The following is a 21,370-nucleotide window of genomic DNA, read 5'->3' on the forward strand; positions in this document are numbered from 1 at the left end:
GGATATTAGGAAAAATTTCTTCACTGAAAGGGTGGTCAGACATTGGAACAGACTGGTCAGGAAAGTGGTGGAATTAGCTTCCCTGGAGGTATCTAAAAGACATGTAGATGTGGCACTTAGGGACATGGTTTAGCGATGGACTTGGTAGTGTTGGGTTAATCGTTGGACTTGACGGTCTTAAAGGTCTTTTCCAATCTTAATGATTCTATGATTCTTTCCAATGGAAACTATTTTACTTTCCAACCCCTTTTGAAAGTTTAAACAACTCCAAAGAAACAGCTGAAAAATTTCAGTTGGTGGCATCTTTGAAGCCACTCAAGATAACTCACATTATCTATAAATATTTACAAGTCAAACTCACTACAACTATCTGCATTTTCAAAACCACATGGAAAGCTAGAAAATCAATTCTAAAGTTATTTAAAACCAAAGAGATCAAAACTGATTTGCATTACTTAATATTTATTGATACAGAGGAAAAAATATTTTGCAACAAGCTATGTATTTACTATTTACACAGAAGAAAGATCTTTAGGATCAATGAAACAACCTGCCCCTAAAACTGGTGTCAGATGAAAACCTTCAGTGTTCTTTAGAACTCCTTTGCATTAGATGATCTTCGATTTGCAGGTAAAGTTATGGGGAAGAGGTATCCAACAACATATTTCTTTTGGTCTAAATTATAAAAAGAACAGAAATTAGTTCAAATTAACACAGTTAAAAATAGGCCTATCTGTGCCATAATATTGGGGAATTACCAGACAGTAAAGTGGAACAACAGCAAATAGTACTTACAGCAGCAAGGACATCAGAGCATTCACCTACTCCGGTGCCAAATCAATAAAAATATTAGTATAATTTCAATTATGCTCAAAAGAGCACATTAGCCTAATTTAATTTAACTAACAGCAGTCTCTGACAAATGTGTTCATCTGTGTAAAATTTGAAGCTGTCAAAATCACACCTGGTTGCGGCACTGACACTTGCTCTGCATGTATTTTCTTATGCTATTTCTAATTTGAAAAGCTGTATTCTGTGAAGGACTTAGAGGTCTCAGTATTTAGCATGCATGTGAGTTTCATGTTATTTTTATAAAATCTTGTGCATATTTTAATTCATTTAAACTCAGGTTTACACAAACGGTCCCCAATCTCTGGTCCACAGACCCAAAGGTCACACAAAACTGCTTTACAGTAGGGAAATTATCCAAGAATTAAAACTGTTGCTGAGAGAATAACATCTGACGCAACTCACCACACCAAGTCACAGCTGAGGACTGCTACTCCACATATAGAGTTACATGGGAAAAGCAGCCACTTGATAGCCTGGACTGCACAAGATGCCAAATTTCAAGCTGGTTTAAAGCCCACACAGAATGAAGACTGCTGTTAAGAATTTTAAGTGGAAATAACACTATCAAAATAACATTTTTGTAAAATGTTACGTGCAGAAGATTGTTAGCTAATTCGCCCAAACTGAGCAGTGGACTTCTCATCAAATCCAGGTACGTGTCTGCCTTAGAGGGACTCCTCAGGGCAAAGACCAGAAAGGGGAAGTCAAAGCTGACAGCTGCGGCACAACTCAGCATGCATGTTTTGTCCTTTACTGTGGAGAAATGGATAGCAGTGGCCATTCACCAGCAGCCAAGTGCTCTGGCACACCCCACACTCTGGTTGCCACATGGATGGCCTGCTGTGCGACATGGAAAAGGCCGCTTTCCAGTTGAGGTGTACAGCACCAGGGTCCTCCCAACACAAGCATGAACTGTACTTCTAGAAAAGCAGCTTCCACAGCATGGGAGTCTCCGACTTCACAGGATGGCTGAGATTGGAGAGAACCCCTGGAAGGCATTTGGTCCAACACTTTGCTCAAGCAGGACCACCTATATCCACTTGCACTGGATACAGGTAAGCTCTCTTTTGCCACATATGAGCTTCTGTCTCCTGATCTCTTCTGCACCTCTTGACCTCTCCACAGCTACCACAACAATGAGGATGCCAAGTGTGTACACAAATACTCTAACATGCTTTAGAAATACACACTCCCACCCATGGCACTGGGTAGGACAGAACAGAGATAAAAGGTTCTGAACTATGTAGACAGAGCAGTTCCACATGGAAGGATATATCAAATGAGCTTGGCAGGTCTCAGCTCCATCTCCAAGAGAAGTGTATGAAGCTGATCCTGAGGGGCCACCCAAGCCTTACAGCTCATTCAGTCTAGACTCCCTCTTAGACACCACAGAAACATCAAAGCTCAGGAAGATTACTTTGTCCTGGCATTGACCAGAATAGTCAAGCAGCAACAGGGTGTGAAAGGGCACTTACATCCACACCCACATCTGCAGCAGTGGACATGTGCTGCCATGCTAGACCTCTGTGCCAAAACCAGCTGGTGCCAAATGGCATTCCCACTGGCAAGAGGAATGAAGATGTAAGAGCAGGTGAATGCCTGGACTAGCCTGCCAATACAAAATCAGGGTATGGCATGGTGCCTAAGTGATGGCAGAGCCATGGCAAGATTGTGCCAAGGCAAAGGAAGTCACCAGCACGCTGAATTAGTGCTACAAGAGGAGCAAAAAGCACAGTGTTACGAGGCTCTGGGATAAGTCTGGCCACGGGGAACAGTGCTGGGATGGATTCTTTCAGCACTACAGAGTCAGCCTCAACAGATGGATGAGGTTCAAGGGCAACCACATAGGCCTGAAGCAGTCTCAGTTCTGCTTCTGCAGCCAGGAAAACAGCAGATGATGACAACAGCAAACACCTTGCCAGTGACATCCTAAGATGACCTTCTTGGGATTAAAACTACACAAAAGCCTTACAAAGAATGGAGGCCAAAGAAAGCTTTGCATCACTTCTCTGAGAGTGAAAATTGGGAGCTTTGCCACGCCCTGTACAAACTTGTAGGAGAGGTAGCAAAGGAACCTTCAGGTACAAGAACACCTCTGAAATAATTCAAATACCTGGAACTGAGTTTAAAAAAATTATTCAATCCCTGCAAGCGGCAAAAAGACAAAAAAGAAATCTTTGGTAAGGGAAATGCATCCAAATAGGGCAAGAAATTAGTTTAAGCAGCAAGACAAAAAATGAAGGAGCAGATTGAAACTTGATACAGCAGCTGAGCTGAAACAGTCGCAGGTGAATGCCTCATTCCACAGCCTGTTCCAAGGAGAAGGAAGAAGAAAAAAGGAGACAAAAGTACACCTTGGGCAGATACTTCAAGTACACAACTGCCAACTTTTATAGAAGGATACAGTGCATCACAGCAGCAGCACGTACACATGGAATTTCATGAAGAAAAGGAAATTACTATCAACATTTTTATTAATATTTGAGGACACAATCCTTCATCGTAATTTCTGAAATAATTCAAGTTCCAGATAAGTGCCAAAAAAAAAAGAGTGGACATTTAAGCAAATTTTTAGCCCATGCTAAGCCAAATTAATTAAGAGAGGTGTTGTACTACATTAGCATCACAGTTCAATGGAAATGACCAGAGGGACACAGGAGGTCTGGGGCATGCACCTCATTTGCAGCCCTCAGCATCTCACCACAGATTAACTTTGCAAGCTTAAGTAGTCCTTCAGAAGAGAATCTAAATCATTTTCAGTAAAAACAGTTCTCCTATTCTCCTAGTCCCTCCTCCTTTTTTCCATCAAAAACTACAAGTATGTCATGCAGCATTGTGTGCAGGACTGTGGTGGGTTGACCCCTGGCTGGATGCCAGGTGCCCACCAAAGCTGCTCAGACGGATGGCGGGGGTGGGGGGGGGGGGAACATAACAAAAGGCTCCTGGGATGAGATGAGGACAGGGAGAGATCACTCACTCAATTACGGTCACAGGATACAGGGGAATGTCAAGCTCCAGTGCTGGGAACACCTCCTCCCTCTCCTGCACTGAACCTGGGTGTCTGCAGGGCTGTTTTTCTCACATATTCTCACTCCTCTCTTCTCTGTCCATAATTACTTCTGCACAGTACCTTTTTTTCTTTCTTAAATGATATCACAGAGGCGCTACCACCCTCTCTGACTGCCTTGGCCTTGGCCAGTGGCGGGTCTGCACTGGGGACAGTTGGCATTGTCTCTGCTGGACATGAGGGAAGCTTCTGGCAGTTTCTCACAGAAGCCCCCCCAGTAGCACCCCCACCACCACCTCCAAACTACCTGGCCATGCAAACCCAATACAAGGAATGTAAGCAACAGAACCATTTCATGACAAAGTAATGATTTTTGTGAACTTCAGTGGGGTGAGCAAATGAACAAAATGAAGCTATTCTAAATTCTGATAGTTCACTCAATGTAATTTTTTTGAAAATTGTGTTTGAAAAGTTAACCAGGATGTTAACATGGACTCAGTATGCCACAAAATGAAAAGGCAAACAAAGAAAACATTTGAAGTAAGTTTATCTGTAAAACACAGCGGGGTTTTTTCACTACCTAAAATACTGTTCAAGTATGGGAGCTGTGTTCTAATTTGTTCCTGCAGCGACCTCTCTACTTTACCTCAGAATTACCTTAAAAGTGCACAGTAAAGCTTAGTTGCTCATCAGGCAAATGTCTGCTTCTACTAATAAGAAAAATCAGCCATAATAAAAGGCAGACAGCATTTGCTGGATGCAAAAATTTCTCTGCAATTATCACTTAATTGTCCTTCATGGGCCAGTGCTGGGAGTCTCATACTTTCCCCTTAAGGTTGCTCCCTTCTTCAGCACTTTTCTTAACTGTCTACTTAATTACTCTTCTTTCCTGGACTTAATTGTAAATTTGTTTTGATTAATTAGCCTCTGAGCTGACTTGGCACTAACTGAAATATAGGAGAACTACTCAGTTTCTTCAGTGTATAGGCTACTGCATCCTAGGGGAGCTCCCTCTTCGTCAGCAATAAAATTTCAAGTTCAGATTGTGTTTGAAAAAAACTTTTTCATAATTAACTTTCATTTCTTGGAATTACTCCCACTGTACTACAACACAAAAATGTTGCTAATGTAAAGAAAGGATAAACTTCAGTAAGTTCAGGCCTCTTTTTCAGTGGATTATACATCATGTTCATTAGCTGAATGCTGTAATTTTAGAGAAGATGACATAATGATCTTAAACCAAACTAATCATATCACTATTAGAATTCCAAACCAAGAGTGTAGGTTACCAGTACAGACAGCTGTGTCCTCATGGCACCAACACCAGAAACCCTTACCCATACCCATCTCTTTCCAAAGTTATTGAGTTTCATTGAAAACCCTTTGCATAACCTAGTCTGCAAGACTTTTGGACACTAATACAGCTCTTCATTATGTTTACACCTCTCATATCACTCCTTTCCTCTCCCTCTTTATGGCATGTTGATTCCAGTAGATACCCACACAGCATTATCATGCATCTGCCATCTTGATCAATTCTCATTTCAGTTACTGTTACTGAAAACTCAGGAAAAGGCAACTTTAAACACCAGGACAATGAAAAAATTTAATAAGATAAATGAAATAATGTGTGTTAACAGCTATTGCAGCCACTTAACAAACTTCCTAAATACTAGTCAAGAGTACTGGAATTCTTCAGTTTTCAAATTTAAAAGTCCTTAGCTATCAAGATGCAAAGAGAAGTTAAAAGTCTTATTCTGGACATTAATATTTTTTCCTGTGAATATTTTCAGATTTGTATCTCAACTGAACAGTTAGACTGACAAAGCAAACACTTGCTTCTTCCAGCTCCTTGTTTCAATCATTGTTCCTCTTGTGTTCCACACAAGAGACGACTGCAGAAGTGCAAAGTACATGTGGTTTTACAACCTTTGTGTGCACCTTTACTTAGGCACAAAAGTTTAACTGAAGCAGATCGGAACAGGAGCTTTGTGGGTGGGCTTAAGGACATAGGGCAGCTCTGGAGGCACATCTTTTAATGTATTCCTTCCCTAATAATCTGCAGCTGACTGTTTTGACTGATGATCAACCACTGCTTTCATTGTAGAATTGACCCATAGGAATCACTTTGGTTGTCAAATCCTAAATGGAGCTCGTCCATGCAATCTGAGAAAACTTTGGCTTTGAGATCTCTTCTGAATGCATTTGTGAACATCCATGAAGTGACAGGATATTCTGTAAAGGAAATGTACCAGCTTGGAAAGATTAAGATATTCAATTACAACAGCTGTCAATACCACTAAAGAGGCATGGTCCATGCTTTTCAGTTAGATGTATTATCTGCAATCAATCACCACTTAAAGTAAATCCTGTATTACAAAAGACATCATGCAGAGTCTATACATCAGTAAAAATGTAAGAAATATTCCTTCGTGCTGAAATGCCTTTTCAGCTGTTATGAAATGAGGAAATAGCTCTTTAGGTTTATTGTATTCTCCAAATGTTAATTTAAAATCATCTGCAGATAACCAATTTAGCTGTGCACTTGAAAAACAGAAGAAGATGTATATGTGCCTCAACAGTTTGTTTTATTGGTCCTGTTCATTTTTTTCTGTAATTACTCAGCTCACAATCTCCTATTTTATGTTTACAGAGTTGTACAAATATGGATGTGCATACATATCTGACATTTCTGCAATCATTCTTCTGCTGCTTTAAGATGCAAAAAGCTTTGTTTAGTAAAACAGGAACAGCCTTCTAACCAAACGGAACTACAAAAAGATAGATCTGCAAAAGAACATACTAACCTGTAATTTTTTCAAAGGGAGCCAAAGCCTTCAAAACTCTGATGTTTTATTGTGGTGGGACTTCTCAGTTAAGCATCTTAAAACAAGTCTCTGGATGTTACCACAGTACCTACTACAGAACACATGTACCTACTAACATGAAGCTGAAATATGTGACTTGGCTTTTGTTTCCAGCTCTCTCAATTACTGTTGACAGAAAGCAATGAATTAATATACTAAAACAGGGATATCCTCCAGGATATTACTATGCATCCTCCAGGAACAGTGTGTATATCTCACAGTTAGCAGAAAAGGCTATGTCTCTTACACAACAATGCTCCCAACTTCACTCCACCACAGGTAACACTGGCTAACCAATGTCAGCCTAGCTCAACAAAAACCCGGCTAAACCACAGTAGACAGTGGAAGTGAGATTACTCAGCAGAGTAGAAAATATGCTTGTAAAAAGAATCACACATAAGCAGGAAGAAGAATGCGAACTTCTCACGTTTTGGAAAAGGCTTTTTTATTTACAATATCCAATTTGGCCTGATGTACACAAAAATGGAGCCAAAACAAGACCAGGCAGAGGTGAAACATCAGCTGCTGCTTCTGACTAGCAACTGATTACTGATTGACATGCTGCAGAGCTCAGCAGCCATAGAAGTCCTGGAACTCTGAAGATCCTCTTGCACCTCCCCACACTATATTCAGGCTAATGACACAGAAGTAAATTTCATACAAGTGTCCAGTTGAAGAAAAAAAATTAAAATGTAATCCAGGTCAACAGCAAACAACCTAGCTCAACTCAACAACTCCTGCAGTGCACTAATGATTTAAAAAACAATTTTGAGAAAGTGGCTGCAACTAGTACAACATCCATGCTAACAGAATGAACCTAGCAACATTTAGTACCAAGTCCTACTGTTAATGGCAACTGATTTACATCTCCTTGCAACAGAATTCAACTGAATTTATCTCCACCTGTAACACACTTCTTCCTCCCTTTCAAAAACCAGACCCCGATGGAACACAGAGGCCAGCAAAGGACAAACAACTGTGCTTGAAGCCCCATCTACTGACGAACAGTAGAAGTGTTGCTAAGCTACAGCAATATTTCAGAGAACATCCCTTGGCACAACTGGTATTGCTTCTTAAAAAAGAAGTAAAACACAAACAATTTGAGATGTGATCCAACTACAAAATGTTCTCTTCGAATCACACAGGACATCTCTCCCAAGAAACCAACTAGTCAGAAAGCAACAAACCCATCCAGACTAAAAAGTGACATACTTTACGAAATCCACCCTATTCTGTTGACACTCCTAGATACAGAATCAGGAAAACACAAACAGGCATGCTGACCTCAAACCTGCATTTGAACACCTGCACTTTCCAGCCTGTGTCAGGAAAAGGTCTGCACATTACTTCTGCCTAAGGAAGCATCCCAAGGGACATATTTCTCACCATTTACTCTTGACCCAAAAGAAAATCGACTCAAAACCTTGCTGCAGAGTGCCAGTACAGTGCAGTGGGGTAGGATACATCACTGCCTGATATGAGAAGGGTAACGTATCACTTCTCATCTGAGTCCACAAAATGAAAACACATCACTGGCAAGCAACAGTCTGCTGAGTTCTGTCACAGTATCATCCATGCTTTCCTTTAGGGCCATGAGCTCCCTAGTCCATACACGTTCACTAAACCCTTAACAAAGTATCTATCCTTCTGCTACTCAATCTGCAGACAGGTAACACTGAAGAAAACTCGCAGAATATTTTCATTCTAAACTCCCTGGCCTTTAACACAACTGCAAAGTTTTCTTGTTCTGACTTTCAACTGGAATCAATGAGCTGCTGGGATGAGAGACCATCACATCCATGGCCTGACTATGGGGAGACGTGCTTGGGTTAGAAGCAGAGACTTGGGTTTAATGCTGGTCCTCTACTCGTTTTCCAAGTGGCAAAGTCCCAGACCTCTGCAGGCCTGAGGAGTTGAAAGATTTAAAAACTAAATATTTTAGTGGGTGGGATCCCTTAAAGCAGTGGAGACAGCATATATGCCCGTCTGGTAGCTGGTATGGCTCCAACACAGAAAGGACAGTATTTGAATCTTTCTGACCTTGAAGAGACCATCTCAAGTGCAAAATTCAGAAAAGCTGTCAACATCAAACTCGTATTTAGTAACTAAATTTTTTTTTTTATTTTAACTCAAACTGCTTACAAAAGTTGAAGCTGGGAAAAAAGTTCCTTCTGTGTAGTCTGAACTCTGATACAAACAGTTCATATCAAGACAGAGGCAGAACTAAATGGCAAAAGGCATGTTCCTATTTCATCTTCCCAGTTACATGTGACCCAGCCATGAATGAAAAGATGTCACATAACCTCAACCAAGTATTTCCACTGTCAGTATGCCCTAGCTATAGGAACTACTCCTTGAAAGAGAATGACAAAAACTATTATCTCAAACTTCCCAATCTAAAGGATCTTTCACAGAAGCATGGCAACTTTGGTGTCCAAGCCCTTTCACAGACACACAAAGTTAGCTGGCAGCTGAAAGCCAATTCATTTTTCCTACTTTAATGTATACTCTAGATTTAGCATAAAGATCATGGCCAAAATCGTTTATGAGGTCAATAGTCAATCCTCAAATCCTTAAAAGTTCTCGATTCCAATTCAATTTTCCTTATCTCCTTCTCTTTGAGGATAACAGTGACCAGAGAGAGAAAGCACTCTCTCAGAATAGCTGTAGTTTGTCTTCAGCCAGAAGGAACCTTGAAGAGCTTGGGAGACAAATGCTATGTATACCATCTGCTGTCTAGACTTGGCTTCTGGAGTATACAGTATAATCACAGCTTTCCCAAAGGTCCTTATTACTATCCCGGAACACAGCAAGGAAATCAAAAGGAGCTATTAAAGTAATATATTTGGCAATGACCTATCACTGTTACACAAAATAAAGCTATCAACAATGTTCAGAGCTAATCAGGCCACAGCTTCCACACAAAAGACATAACTGATAAGCTCCTACTTAAAAGCTCCTGCTTTACTATTGGAACCGGAGGCACTAATCATACAGCTGCCAGACAAGGAACAAATGCCTGTCATTAGCATATTTAGAAGGCGGCTGGACCCCAGCACACAAACATTTTAGCAGCCCATCTCCCAGACAACAATTACTGGAATGCAAACAGCAGGTTCATCATTTAAATAGAGATTATTCTAAGCAGTTTGTACCAGGCAGTTGTTAAGACTATCTATCAGATGTTAGCTGAAGATGTCAACATTTTTTCAAGTGCTAAGCATCTTTAGAGAGATTAAGCATATTGATACAATTTGGAACAATAAATATACCCACACATTTTATACTTGTATCTTTCTGTCACTGGATGGCACAAGAACAGTAACTGATGCAAAGTGAGGCCCTTCAGTATCTCATTTTAGTTTGAAAGCAAACTACTGAGGTTCTTTTGGTTTTGTTCCCAACTCTTCTTATGTTGACTTCACCTGCTCTGTTTTAATCTGTAATGTTAAGGTGGGCACACACAAACATTTTTTGTACGTAAAAAGAACTCCAGAACATACAAAAGCTTGACGAGTGTTTCAGCAAACTTCTCTGCAGAAGGTTCTTCACCTGACTTTAAGTTGCGTGAAGAGAAGAATACTTTCTTCATTCAGAAGATTACGTATGTTATATCCATTTCCTACAAATAAAAAGAGTAAGTTTTCTTTAGGAGCCACTAGCAATTTTTCAAGTTCTGTCCTATCTTCAGCCAAGTGTATTTTTATTTCATATATTTTAACAGAAGAAAAATTAGCTTCTAATCTAGGATGCCACTCTTACAGACAGGTCATTTGTCATGGTTTGAAAAGGCCCAAATCCAATTCTGATTCCTAGCCCCCCTCCCACATCTCAACCCCATGTGAGATGGGTTTTCCAGACAAAAACACAAGACTCAATATGGGGGGAAAGGAATATATTACAATGACTATACACATAAATAAATACTTATACTATAATACATTACATATTATCTTAACTCTATTACTCTCTACCATGACAATAATATTTACAATGGGCCAAATCTCTTCTCCCTCCAAATAAAAGTCCAGGAGAGAAGAAGAAGAAAAGACCCCTTCCAGTCTCTCAGCAGCAGGTCTCTCTCTAGGCAGCAGGTTCTCTTCTTCTCTTCCAGGCAGTTGCAGCTGGATCCTTGCCAATGCACACGAGGGAGGCCTCCAAGCCTCTTTCAGCCCTCCGTCCTCAAAACGGGGGTCTTTCCGTGGACTGCTTGACCCCAGACACGGTTGCATCACCACGGTCATATCACGAAGCACAAGGGTCTTCGTGACGGTCTGGTATCCTCAGGGGAAATCAAGCCCCTGTGCAGAGCTCCCATGCTCTGACTCAAAGATGGCTGCCAGTTTCTCTGAAGCTGGAGCAGGGGGGGCCAAGGTCACCCCACACACACACATTCCTTTGGCCGTCCTGGCTTTATCTCTCAGGAGGCCATGAGCTTCTTAGCTCCTCTCTGTAGTGCATACTGCACTCCAAGACTCTTCAAGTGAGTCCAATCATCCTCCTCTCTCATCAGAGGAGTCTCCAAGGGAGTTTGGGGGTTTTGTTTATTCAGTTCTTACCCCCTGAAACTCTGTCTCTGCTGCTGGGTCTTTTCTCTTCCTGCTGCTGCTTTTCCTTTTCCTCAGACACGTCTGTGTCTTCCATGCAGCATACCGGTTTCTGCTGCTTCTTCTGGTTCTTATCTGTTGGCTCTTTGCCACTGCTCTCGGATGCTGCTGTCCCTGCTGCTCCGTCTGCCCACTCGCAGTGGAGAAAACTCCTCCAACTTCTCAGCCACAGGCACCTAGCTCAGTTCAACACCATTCCAAGTCCCCATAGCCCCCCAGCCGGGGCTGGGGAGGGGGCAAAGCCCCCAGGGGCCCTGAGCCCCTTCTTCGTGGCTTCTACAACATGGCCACCCTTCTTCTCCAAGCAGTACCACTGCTTCTCTTCCGGTCTCCAGAGATATGTTTATATTTTGCAGGAGCATTGATTGGGTCAAACCCCAAGGGTCACCACCCCCTGGGGGTTACCACTTTCTTGGCTTCAGGGGGAAAACCTGGTTCAAACCACTACATTTCAAAGAGATGACAGGGAATACAGCTAGTGTCACCTATTTTAATCTGTGGTAAGAATAAAGTGCATCTTCGCTTAGAAAATTTTTACTGAAAAGAATGTAACAGGCTTGAGCTCTCAGCTCTCAAAACCCACAATAAAACTTTAAGGTGACTGAGTTTAATTTATTCCTATAGAAACTATCAATAAAATCTGCATAATAAACTATCAATAAAATGGAAACTTACCTGCAGATCTTCACTTGAGATTTGCTTATTAACGTGACCACAAAATAGAATCATCTAATAGGCTTTGTGAATGACCAACATCCTAACATTCATATAGAGCCACACAGTGACTTACAGAGATCACCTGCCACAAACACTGCATTGCCCATCCAGTCATACTAAGACCAGCCAGGAAAAAGTAGGGAGGAATGGAGATGAACTATATATCCTTATGGTCCTATGAAACTTCCAGCATTTTATATAATCCACTTTCCCAAAAAGCAAAAAATTGCATCTGCAGATGCCCTAAACTTTTAAGAATAAACACCAAAAAAAAAAAAGCTTTAAAGCATCAAGCATTAATTGAACAATGACTTAATCAGGACATCATGCTGAAAAGTTAACAGAAAAAAAGGGCTAATTTGTCATTTTCTAAAACAGCCTCTTCACAAGAAAGCTATACAAAAGCTTTCTACAGCTTCATGAACAGCCTGCTTTACAAGTACTACAAAATCTTCTGATTAGTATCTTAACCCACTGATGGACAGCTTCCCATACGGAATTCATGTTACTTTTACATTAGAAGGAAAAATCAGGTCTTTAAATGCTCAACAACTCATACAAAGTTACGACCCATTCAACAAGACATTTTGCACCTTCCATACATCAAGCACAAAGCACAAAATGTGGAGAACTGACCCAAATGGATTTTCATAATTTTACATAGAAGAAAACAGCAAGCACATGATGACCAAAACAATTATATTAGCTACCACTATATTAAGCTGTCTGTGATGTTTCCCCAGCATTATAGCTAGTGACAGAACCAGAATACCAAGAGAAATTTACTCTTAGAACTTGGTAGTGTCATCAAAACTCGGAGGCCAACTCACACAAACAAGCAGTATGTGAGTCACTGCATTCAACAATTAGACTATCGACCCATGTCCAGTGTTGTGTCACATTCCGTTCTCCATAACCCTATACCTTCCCACTCTCTATTCCATCTCTCTTTCAGTCATTAAGTTTGGTTTTGATTCCTAGCACGCTAATTCAGTCTCAACCACCTCCAACAAATCGGTTTTAGACACATGCACTCACCTGGAGGAACATAGAAGGAGTCTCCTGTAGTCAGATAATACGATGTCTTATGTAATGTAACAATAATTTTGCCGTGGATAATATGGAAAGCCTTAATGAAAGCCAAAGGATTCTAAGATTAGCAATGCTTCCTTTGCAAACATTTAAGAAAGTTATCCCGGAAAACATTTGTACACATGTTGTAACAAAGATAAAAAACAAAATAAGCTGGGAGAACTGCAATCCGTTTTTTTCCCCCACACTGCTGAAAAATAAGATGCACGACTCAAAAGGGGGATGGGGTCATCTTATTTATTTGATACTGCTGTCTTGCCTGCAAGATCTAGACAGTAAGTGCACACAGACATACAGACTTAGTATGACACAGAGGGCAATGTGCATGCAAAGTACCTCTAGCAAATGATTCACTAACGTTTACGTGCATTAAGGGAGGGAAAACCCCTGAAAAACCCGTCAGCTTCATATGTTACTTCCAACCACACTAAGATTTCCCGTTTACACAGTCAGTTTTATAAAAATAAGAAAAAAGCACACTTACTATTGTATCCATGTGGACAAACTGGTGTCCCTTTTCTTTAAGTGGTTTCAAAATCAATCTACCAGTTGCAAAAACAGATGTATTCAGATTTTTGTATATTTCTACCGCTTCGTCTTTGAAGGAGCAAGCGTGACTGCTTTCAGTGTTAACGCATTCTACAAAAAAGTCCGGGAGATTGGCATTAATGCTATCACATAATTAGTCTTGTTACTTGCTCAGTGCATTACATATTGTTTCAGTGCAACGCCTTCAAAAGCTATACTCGATATTTAGCTGAAAAATCAAGACACTTTTTGTTTTCCTCAGAACTTTCTCCAGAAGAGCAATGAATATTTCAATAGCTCACCTTTTTATGCCCAATGTGGCATGAACAATTTTTTTTCTTATCAGTCTAAACACAGCTTATATAATTCACAAAGTCCCTTGGCCACATCCTTCAACTCACCTAGAACTACCTCCTCATTTGTTTCTGGGTCCAGTACAATGGTTGGCTTAGAAGTATCAGCTAGGTTGTGATCCAAACTTGCAGGTATCTCTCTTCTATCTGAGGAAACAAAGAAACCAAAACAAAAGCAGAAAAATTATCACTATGCATTTTAAAAACTTATTTAACTACAACTTTTCCACAATTCCAATGTCACATGTTAAGTACTTAAACTTGTTTTAATAAGTGAACTAAACAGACTGAATACACTTCATTTAAATAAAAGGAAACCATCCGTAACAATTCCTTGAAAATGTAATTTTCATTGAAATCATTTCTATGTGTAATAGATGAAGGCTCTCTAAATCCTAAGAAATTTCCCAGGGGAATGCCAAGTATTTATCCTGTGCTATTAACAACAGTATTTATTCAAAAGTATCTGTATTTTCAGAGAAGTGCTTTTCTAGCAACAGATGCTGAGAGGATATGAAATACAGGATGAAGTATGAAGACCAAGTTGTTTTGCTTTTACCTATTGCTGATAAAGGAAACTTAAGAGATAAAGCATTCTAAAGACTAAGCACATGTCCAATTTTCCTTTTCTCAAGAAATACCATTACACGAATCTCACTGTATGTTGTAAATCTGAGAACTATTTCTATAATAAAAAGGATACAATAAAAAGGATTTTTCCAGAGCAGGAAATATCCTAAGAATCGATGACAACTCTACACTTTTCAAACAGAAAATAGATGCTGGAAAATGTTCACAACAGAATATCCCAAAGCTCTCTTGCAGAATTCTCATAAGCAGACAATTTTAGCTCTACAGTGCACAGGAAATTTCTTTAAATGTAACCAGAAGCAGCATGTTAAAGGCAAGCTGTTGCACTTTGTAGGCACTCATGGCTGCTTAAATACTCTTACACCAAGACAGTCAGAGGTAGGAAGAAAGTTGTTGTGTTTGAACAGCTCTGTTCCAACATAACCATCTCTATATAAAGAGAAGCAGCATCAGGTGTAACTCTATAGCTATAACAACAGAAGTTTTATTGTATCAATAAGATTTGAGAATTTGTGCTAGAAATTTTACTCAGCTGACAGTCCCTATATGCATCACTAAAACCGAAGGATGTGAGCAAAGGATCTCTGAGGATGGATGTCCGTTAGAGAGGAAATCAACCACTTCTGGAAGACAGTTCAAATGCACCCAAAGCAACCAACAGCTCTTGTAAGATACAACATAAACAGTCACTACCAGCTCAGGTTCACATGCACTGCAAATTATTTATATTACAACATAAACTGTACTTGATTGATCTAGACCAAGATCCTGTCTCCCATCAGTGGCCAAAAGCAGGTACTCCTTCCATCCCCAAAAATGTCATAACAGAGCAATGGCACTTCCATGGAATATTTCCCACCTTTAACCTGGAGCTCACAAATATTTAGAGCTGTTAACAGTTAAGTCTCCTGTTAATGTATCTAGATCTCGTCTTGAATCTACACAAATATTTTTATCCACAACATTATGGGACAGGAAGCACACAGTGAGAATGGCCACCTTATTCAGCTAAAGAACCCAGTTCTCCATATCTTCCTGCCACACCTTCTAGTTCTTGTGTTTAAAAAAAAAACATACAAAAAAAAGCCAATAAAACAATTTATTTCTATTTTCCTTCTCCACACCACTTGCGATTTTACAGGTCTTTCTCAGGCCGCCACAGAACTCTCCTGAGGGCTGAGGAGTCTTCACTACATAGTTGCTTCTGCACAGAAGTCCTTTCATGTTTTTGATGAGCTTTCCCTGAACCTTCTCTAGTCCTACCACTTTCTTCTTGAGTAAAGGGATAAAATTCACATGAAACACTCTAGAAAATCAGATATTTTTACCAACAGTGACCATTTTCTTCCTTCTTTCTCTGATTATTATTTCAGCCCTGATTTGTTTTAGAACTGTGTTAGGACCATATGGCATTATCCATTCTTATTAGCATTTGTTTTATTAGTTCTATAACTTCACAGAGAAATGTTTCAGTTTCAAACAACAGTTCTAGACAGTCCCACAAAGAAAGGCTCTTCAGCATTGAAACATCTTCCAGACAGCACAGCAAAAATAATTTGGCATTTGAATTTTCACTCTCTTTTCTGAACACTACCTAAATATTTATTATCTTCTGGCCACAGAGGCTCTAGCTAAGCTTCCTTTTCCTGTTTGTTTAAACACAGATTTATTGCCCACTTTGAACCATTTTATGCACTGTTCTTAAAGCTCCCTCTTCACCTACCATGTTGTGGTTTTGTATTTAACCTACAAAAGCTTGAGACTCTACTAACATCATATACTGCCTTTTTAGATGCGATATTACAGGCATCAGTAAAACGACCACAAGATTTTATATCTTAACTGTGCTCATTAGCATCATGATCTGAACACAAACAGGAGTACAGTTTATTTTTTTTCTACCCCTGCTTTAAAGGCACAACAATACTTCTGGGTATGTTCTGTATTTCTTCCTTTCTTCTGAAATTTTTACAACAAGAATATACAGCATTGCTACAGATAAAGTAAGAACAGGTTTTTCCACATCATATTAATAGATTTTGTTATAAAATTATTTTCACCCACAGAGAGAATCAAGCGTTACAAGAGGAAAATCTTACAGCAATAGAGTATTTGATTACAGATAACTTTGTTTTTAAGTATCAAAAGGAAAAAAGTCTGTGTTCATACTTGTTTTGTTGGCTTTCCGCTTGTGACGATCCTTCCTCTGTTTATTCTTACTACGAGATTGTGGTTTTGGATGCTCTAATCCACTAATCACAAGCCCTCCTGAAACAAAAGGAAGTTAAACAAAGTTCGCTAACTCACAGTAACTTTAAAAGAATGCAAACTTACATAACCAACAAGCATTTTAACTGAGATATACTTCCTTGATGCTGAAATTTTCAGACAGCTTTAGAAAGCCAGAACAAACCAAAAAGCTTTTCATTATTAAGTATTTTGGAGTGCAAGGCAACTTGAGATATTTTGAAAATAATATTTATCAAATTTCAGTCACAGAGCATTTCAGAAAGCCATGATATGGAAGCAATTTTTTAAGAAAAAATATCAATTTTAGGAACACAAAGAAATACTATTCTCAAGCAAATTAATTAATTAAGAAAGGACGAAATATTAGGCTGCATTGATCAGAAAAAAATCCAAGAGAACAAGATATATTTGTTCACTCAGGGAATTTAACACTAAGACTGGATAAAATATTATAATATCTGCTCTGGAAAACAATCCTCACACAAAGAGAAATGCTCCAATGAATGATCCAGCAGATTGTCTCTTTTTCCAGTATCATACACAATCTCTCATGTAATAAACCTACTAGTATAGAGAAACTGTTCTGTTCTTCTCTAAACAGTGAAGGCAAGGTAACTTAACATACTCTCCTGATGCTATTTTCAGCTGACAAGGGAATATCAGGAAAGAAAAGGACTACATGGAAAGATGACTAAATAGCTAGTGACCATAAATAATATTTAAAAAAAAAAATACCCAAAAGTAAGCATCTCAAAGTCCTCATGGCACAAGATCAACCCACAGATTTTTCTTTACTGCCCCATCAGAAGGAAGTAAATAGGTATTTTGGAACTAATACCTGAAGAGTTCACAGTATAGTTTATGCGCTCGCCTCTCCAATATTCCAGAGGTCTCAGTCGTATCCTTTTTGTTCGACGAACGTTAGGTGTGTTGGAAGGCATTACTAATTTGAAGGATGACATAATTCACATTAAGCATGAAAGGAAAATTCAGAGATGGAAAATATTAAGCGTCCTTTCCTGTTTTGCTGTATCACAAGGGGGGGTCAGCACTTCCCAGCTGATATTTATATCACATTGCTATCATGACAGGAAAACGGGATCCAAATATTGACAAAAGCCCTCTTTTGCATACATCACTATTTCACTCTCCTTTTTCTAAAACAATCACCACACTGACTTTACGTTATACTTAGTTTTATGTATCTTAGTGAATCACTGAGACGTGGACCTTAGGAGCTCAAGCACAAGGACAGAAAACATGCTACAACTGTGAAGACAAAGCCCTCGACAAAGACTAAGGACCCTGCCTAAATCTGAGGGATTTCATTAGCAACAGTGAAAAGGCACTGCCTTAGTTATGGCAAGGGGAGAGTAAGAGACTGCATAAGCAGCTCCTCCTCTTCCAGATTCGCAAGTCCCATTTCTGAGGTCCAGAACAATGGCACTTCTGCCAACAGAAACTCCCCGCATTTCCAAGATTTCTCAGATATTTATCTTCAGATGTACTTATTACATAGTCTCAACTTTCAAGTTGTCTAAGCTGCCATATATGAATACAGCAAGATATATTTTAGTATTTGTAAGGAAGAATAAAAGCCCTTTAAGAGCTAAGAGCAAATCAGTCAAGATATTTAAATGTTAAAAATGGTAAATATAAAAAACTTGATGAAATAGTTTTTGAAGGTAGACAACTAAAGTGTTGTGCATAAAATAATAATGAAGGTCATAAAAAAAACCCAATATAAAACAGACAAGCACGGGACTGCAATCGACTGCACGTGCATTGTTCCATCCTATCCAGACCCAGACCACCACAGAAGGCAGGTTATTTGCACCGTCAGTTATACTGTGTAAAACTAATACAAATTCTTACTGTTCTCACTGAACTGTAAGTTTGTCTTGACTCAGTCGTTTAGGAATACATTCAGTGCAGGCAGCTCAGTGTGCAGCTGCATGCCAGTCTCCTTCAGCATAGTTTACATCAAGTTTGAAATACATTTGTATTTACACACTTACATTATAATATTTTAAATAATCTTACCTATTTTATGTCTTGGTATGTTGTCTGACAAGGGATCTCTTACTTTGTAATTCAAGTCATCAAAATTCTCTGTAAACACATTCAAAAAACCACCACCATAGGCATTTACTATTCCTGACTTTTATTCAATATACCCACTAAAAGCAACCAAGGGTAGTACAAGTCCCAGTGATAGTGTTCCCTCTTGCTATAAACATGTATGAAACCCAATGTAGATAAGCAGTATATGCAATGAGTAAGCTTGAAAATGACATGAAAACTATATATTCAAGTAAATATTCCTCAGATCTATCCCTCTTGATAAAACAAACGTTGGCAAATTATGACAAAGTGCAAGGTCATTCAGCTTTATATCACTCAAACCTAGCTTTAGAATAAACTTCTTACCAGAACACACACAAAATTAGGTCTCTGAAGAAAGCACTGCATGAACTAATAACATTTGCATATTCACTTTTGGCTCTAAAACACTAACAAAATGACTTTTTATCTCCAGGGCTCATGTTCATTATGACAACATGTGCAACTCGTGTTGTGAAACTTAAAATCCAAACCAAACAAATAAAACTTCAAAAAAACCCCAGACACCACAAACCAAACCAACCAAACAAAACACCCCAAACCAAAATATTCTTGGGTGAACAGGCCATCAGGTTGTACAGTTTGGTCCAGGGTGGCCTGAAGTGATTGTATTTAGTACCATCACATGGCAACACATCAAACTGGTACAAACAGAGCCTGAAAAATGTGTTCAAAATATTTTGGAGGGATAACTTTATCCTGGTAGGCTTGATGCCAAACCCTGGAGGGCTTGTTCTTCCAAAGCTAACACAACATAAAGCTGGCATAGTGTACCACATACTTGGACAGAAATGTAACCACAGCCAATAAAATCCGCATTTGTTCTGGACAAGCTGAATACAACAGAAATTACTGAACCATCAGTTACAGTTTATAAGAAGCTTATACATAAAATGCAAGAAAATATCGACTTTAAACATTACCTGAAGATGTATCATACTGTTCAGAAGACTTAGTGTTGGAAGCAAATTTATCACAATGTTCTAGAACAGGCCCACTTCAAAAGAATAAAAAATAAACCTGCTTAAAGATGTTAAATGTCAAAGGAACATTACAGCACTACCATATATATAAAATTTAAGTTTTTTTCAGATCATATGGTCTGGATTTTATTTTTCTTTTAAACATCTGTCTACAGTGATTAGACACTAAAGCAAATGACTGCTAGTTAGAAATCATAGGTCTGAAATTCAACTGCTCCTCTACTCAGTCACCAGACAGAAAAATTAGTGTTCACACCTCCTCTCTAAACAGGTTTCTTAAACTTCTTTTTTTCTCCCTTCCAGAATAAAGATGTCTTCTTCTGTAGCATGACCTTTCAAACAATTTTCCATATACTGTGATTATGGAACTGCTTTAAAGAAATGTTTTGCATACTATAAGGAATGGACAGTAAAATAGTTTGTATTTGTAATGAGTATTCTGTCATGAAATCTCCCCCATAACATGACAATTTATGTGTGACTCCACCAGAGATTCTTTAGCAATCAAATCACTTCTAACAGGACCTCTCTTACAGCCTTAGCATCAGTACCCTTCACCTTCCTTCTTCCTCCATCTGTGGCTGTGCTTCACTGCTTTTACTGTGCCAATGAAGTTCAGCTGTTATCCACCTAAACTCCAAAAGATGCATTTATATTATCTAAATTAGCAAACCTACACTACAAATTCATCCAAGTAAGTCTGCAGTAGTCTCCCTCATAATTAAAAACCCCCAATTTTTCTGCAGAATGACTGCTTAAGAATTCAATAAATTCACAGACTGCCACTCCTGTTTGCTTTGTCATTAAGTTCCCATCTCATGAAGGGGAAGATACATGCCTATCTACATGCAAAAAGTTTGGATCATAGATACAGCTCTATACCCCACTTAACAGCAACTTTATTAGTACAGCTGCTATTAGTTCTAGGAGCACTGGTATTTCTGTTCCAAAATCACACACTAACGTGGAAGCAAGCCTCAAAGGAAAAAAATCCCCTAAGGCAAGAAACCTACTATGACCCCTTATTTATGACAGGAAGAAAAATTTTACTAGTTTATTAACTGTATTAATGCAGTATTTAAAATCCTCAAGCGTGAATTACAATTCTTTTCTACTAGGTGCTTCACTAGTAGAGCACAGAATGGGGTAGTAGTACCAAACTGTTCTGTCTCAATGGGGCAGAAGTGAGATTAAATTCAAGGTTTTCAGACAACTCAAGAAATTACCTTTCATAGTTCACAGCCTTCTCAGCCACAAAGGAATTTCTAGAAGAGAAAAAATTATTTAGTACATTTTAGTGTTGAGTCAATTTTACTTAATGAAAGAAACCTGTAGGTCAATAATTTTATATCCTGAACAAAACCATAAAAAAGACATTAAAAAAAATTTAAAAACAATG

General features: G+C 39.0%; 1 protein-coding gene across 6 annotated transcripts in view; it reads right to left on the bottom strand.

The window, feature by feature from the left end:
* Positions 1–446: 446 nt before the first annotated feature.
* Positions 447–21,370, bottom strand: part of CENPC (centromere protein C) — a 29,563-nt gene continuing 8,639 nt past the window's right edge. For 2 of the 6 annotated variants that reach the window (XM_027676986.1, XM_027676981.1), the window contains 10 exons: positions 21,198–21,236; positions 20,530–20,601; positions 19,912–19,985; positions 18,908–18,976; positions 17,703–17,807; positions 16,784–16,882; positions 14,072–14,170; positions 13,627–13,781; positions 13,089–13,179; positions 6,429–10,348 (listed from right to left, as the gene is read on the bottom strand). In XM_027676986.1, coding sequence (XP_027532787.1) covers positions 10,275–10,348; positions 13,089–13,179; positions 13,627–13,781; positions 14,072–14,170; positions 16,784–16,882; positions 17,703–17,807; positions 18,908–18,976; positions 19,912–19,985; positions 20,530–20,601; positions 21,198–21,236 — 877 coding nt within the window. In that variant the 3' untranslated portion in view covers positions 6,429–10,274. Of the gene's footprint in view, positions 676–4,774; positions 6,095–6,428; positions 10,349–13,088; positions 13,180–13,626; positions 13,782–14,071; positions 14,171–16,783; positions 16,883–17,702; positions 17,808–18,907; positions 18,977–19,911; positions 19,986–20,529; positions 20,602–21,197; positions 21,237–21,370 lie in introns of those variants that run through there. The other 4 variants (XM_027676982.1, XM_027676983.1, XM_027676984.1 and 1 more) reach the window with 4 other exon arrangements.

The sequence above is a fragment of the Neopelma chrysocephalum genome, unplaced genomic scaffold (assembly GCF_003984885.1).
Source record: "Neopelma chrysocephalum unplaced genomic scaffold, ASM398488v2 Primary Assembly neopelma1_42b, whole genome shotgun sequence".
Lineage (NCBI taxonomy): Eukaryota > Metazoa > Chordata > Aves > Passeriformes > Pipridae > Neopelma > Neopelma chrysocephalum.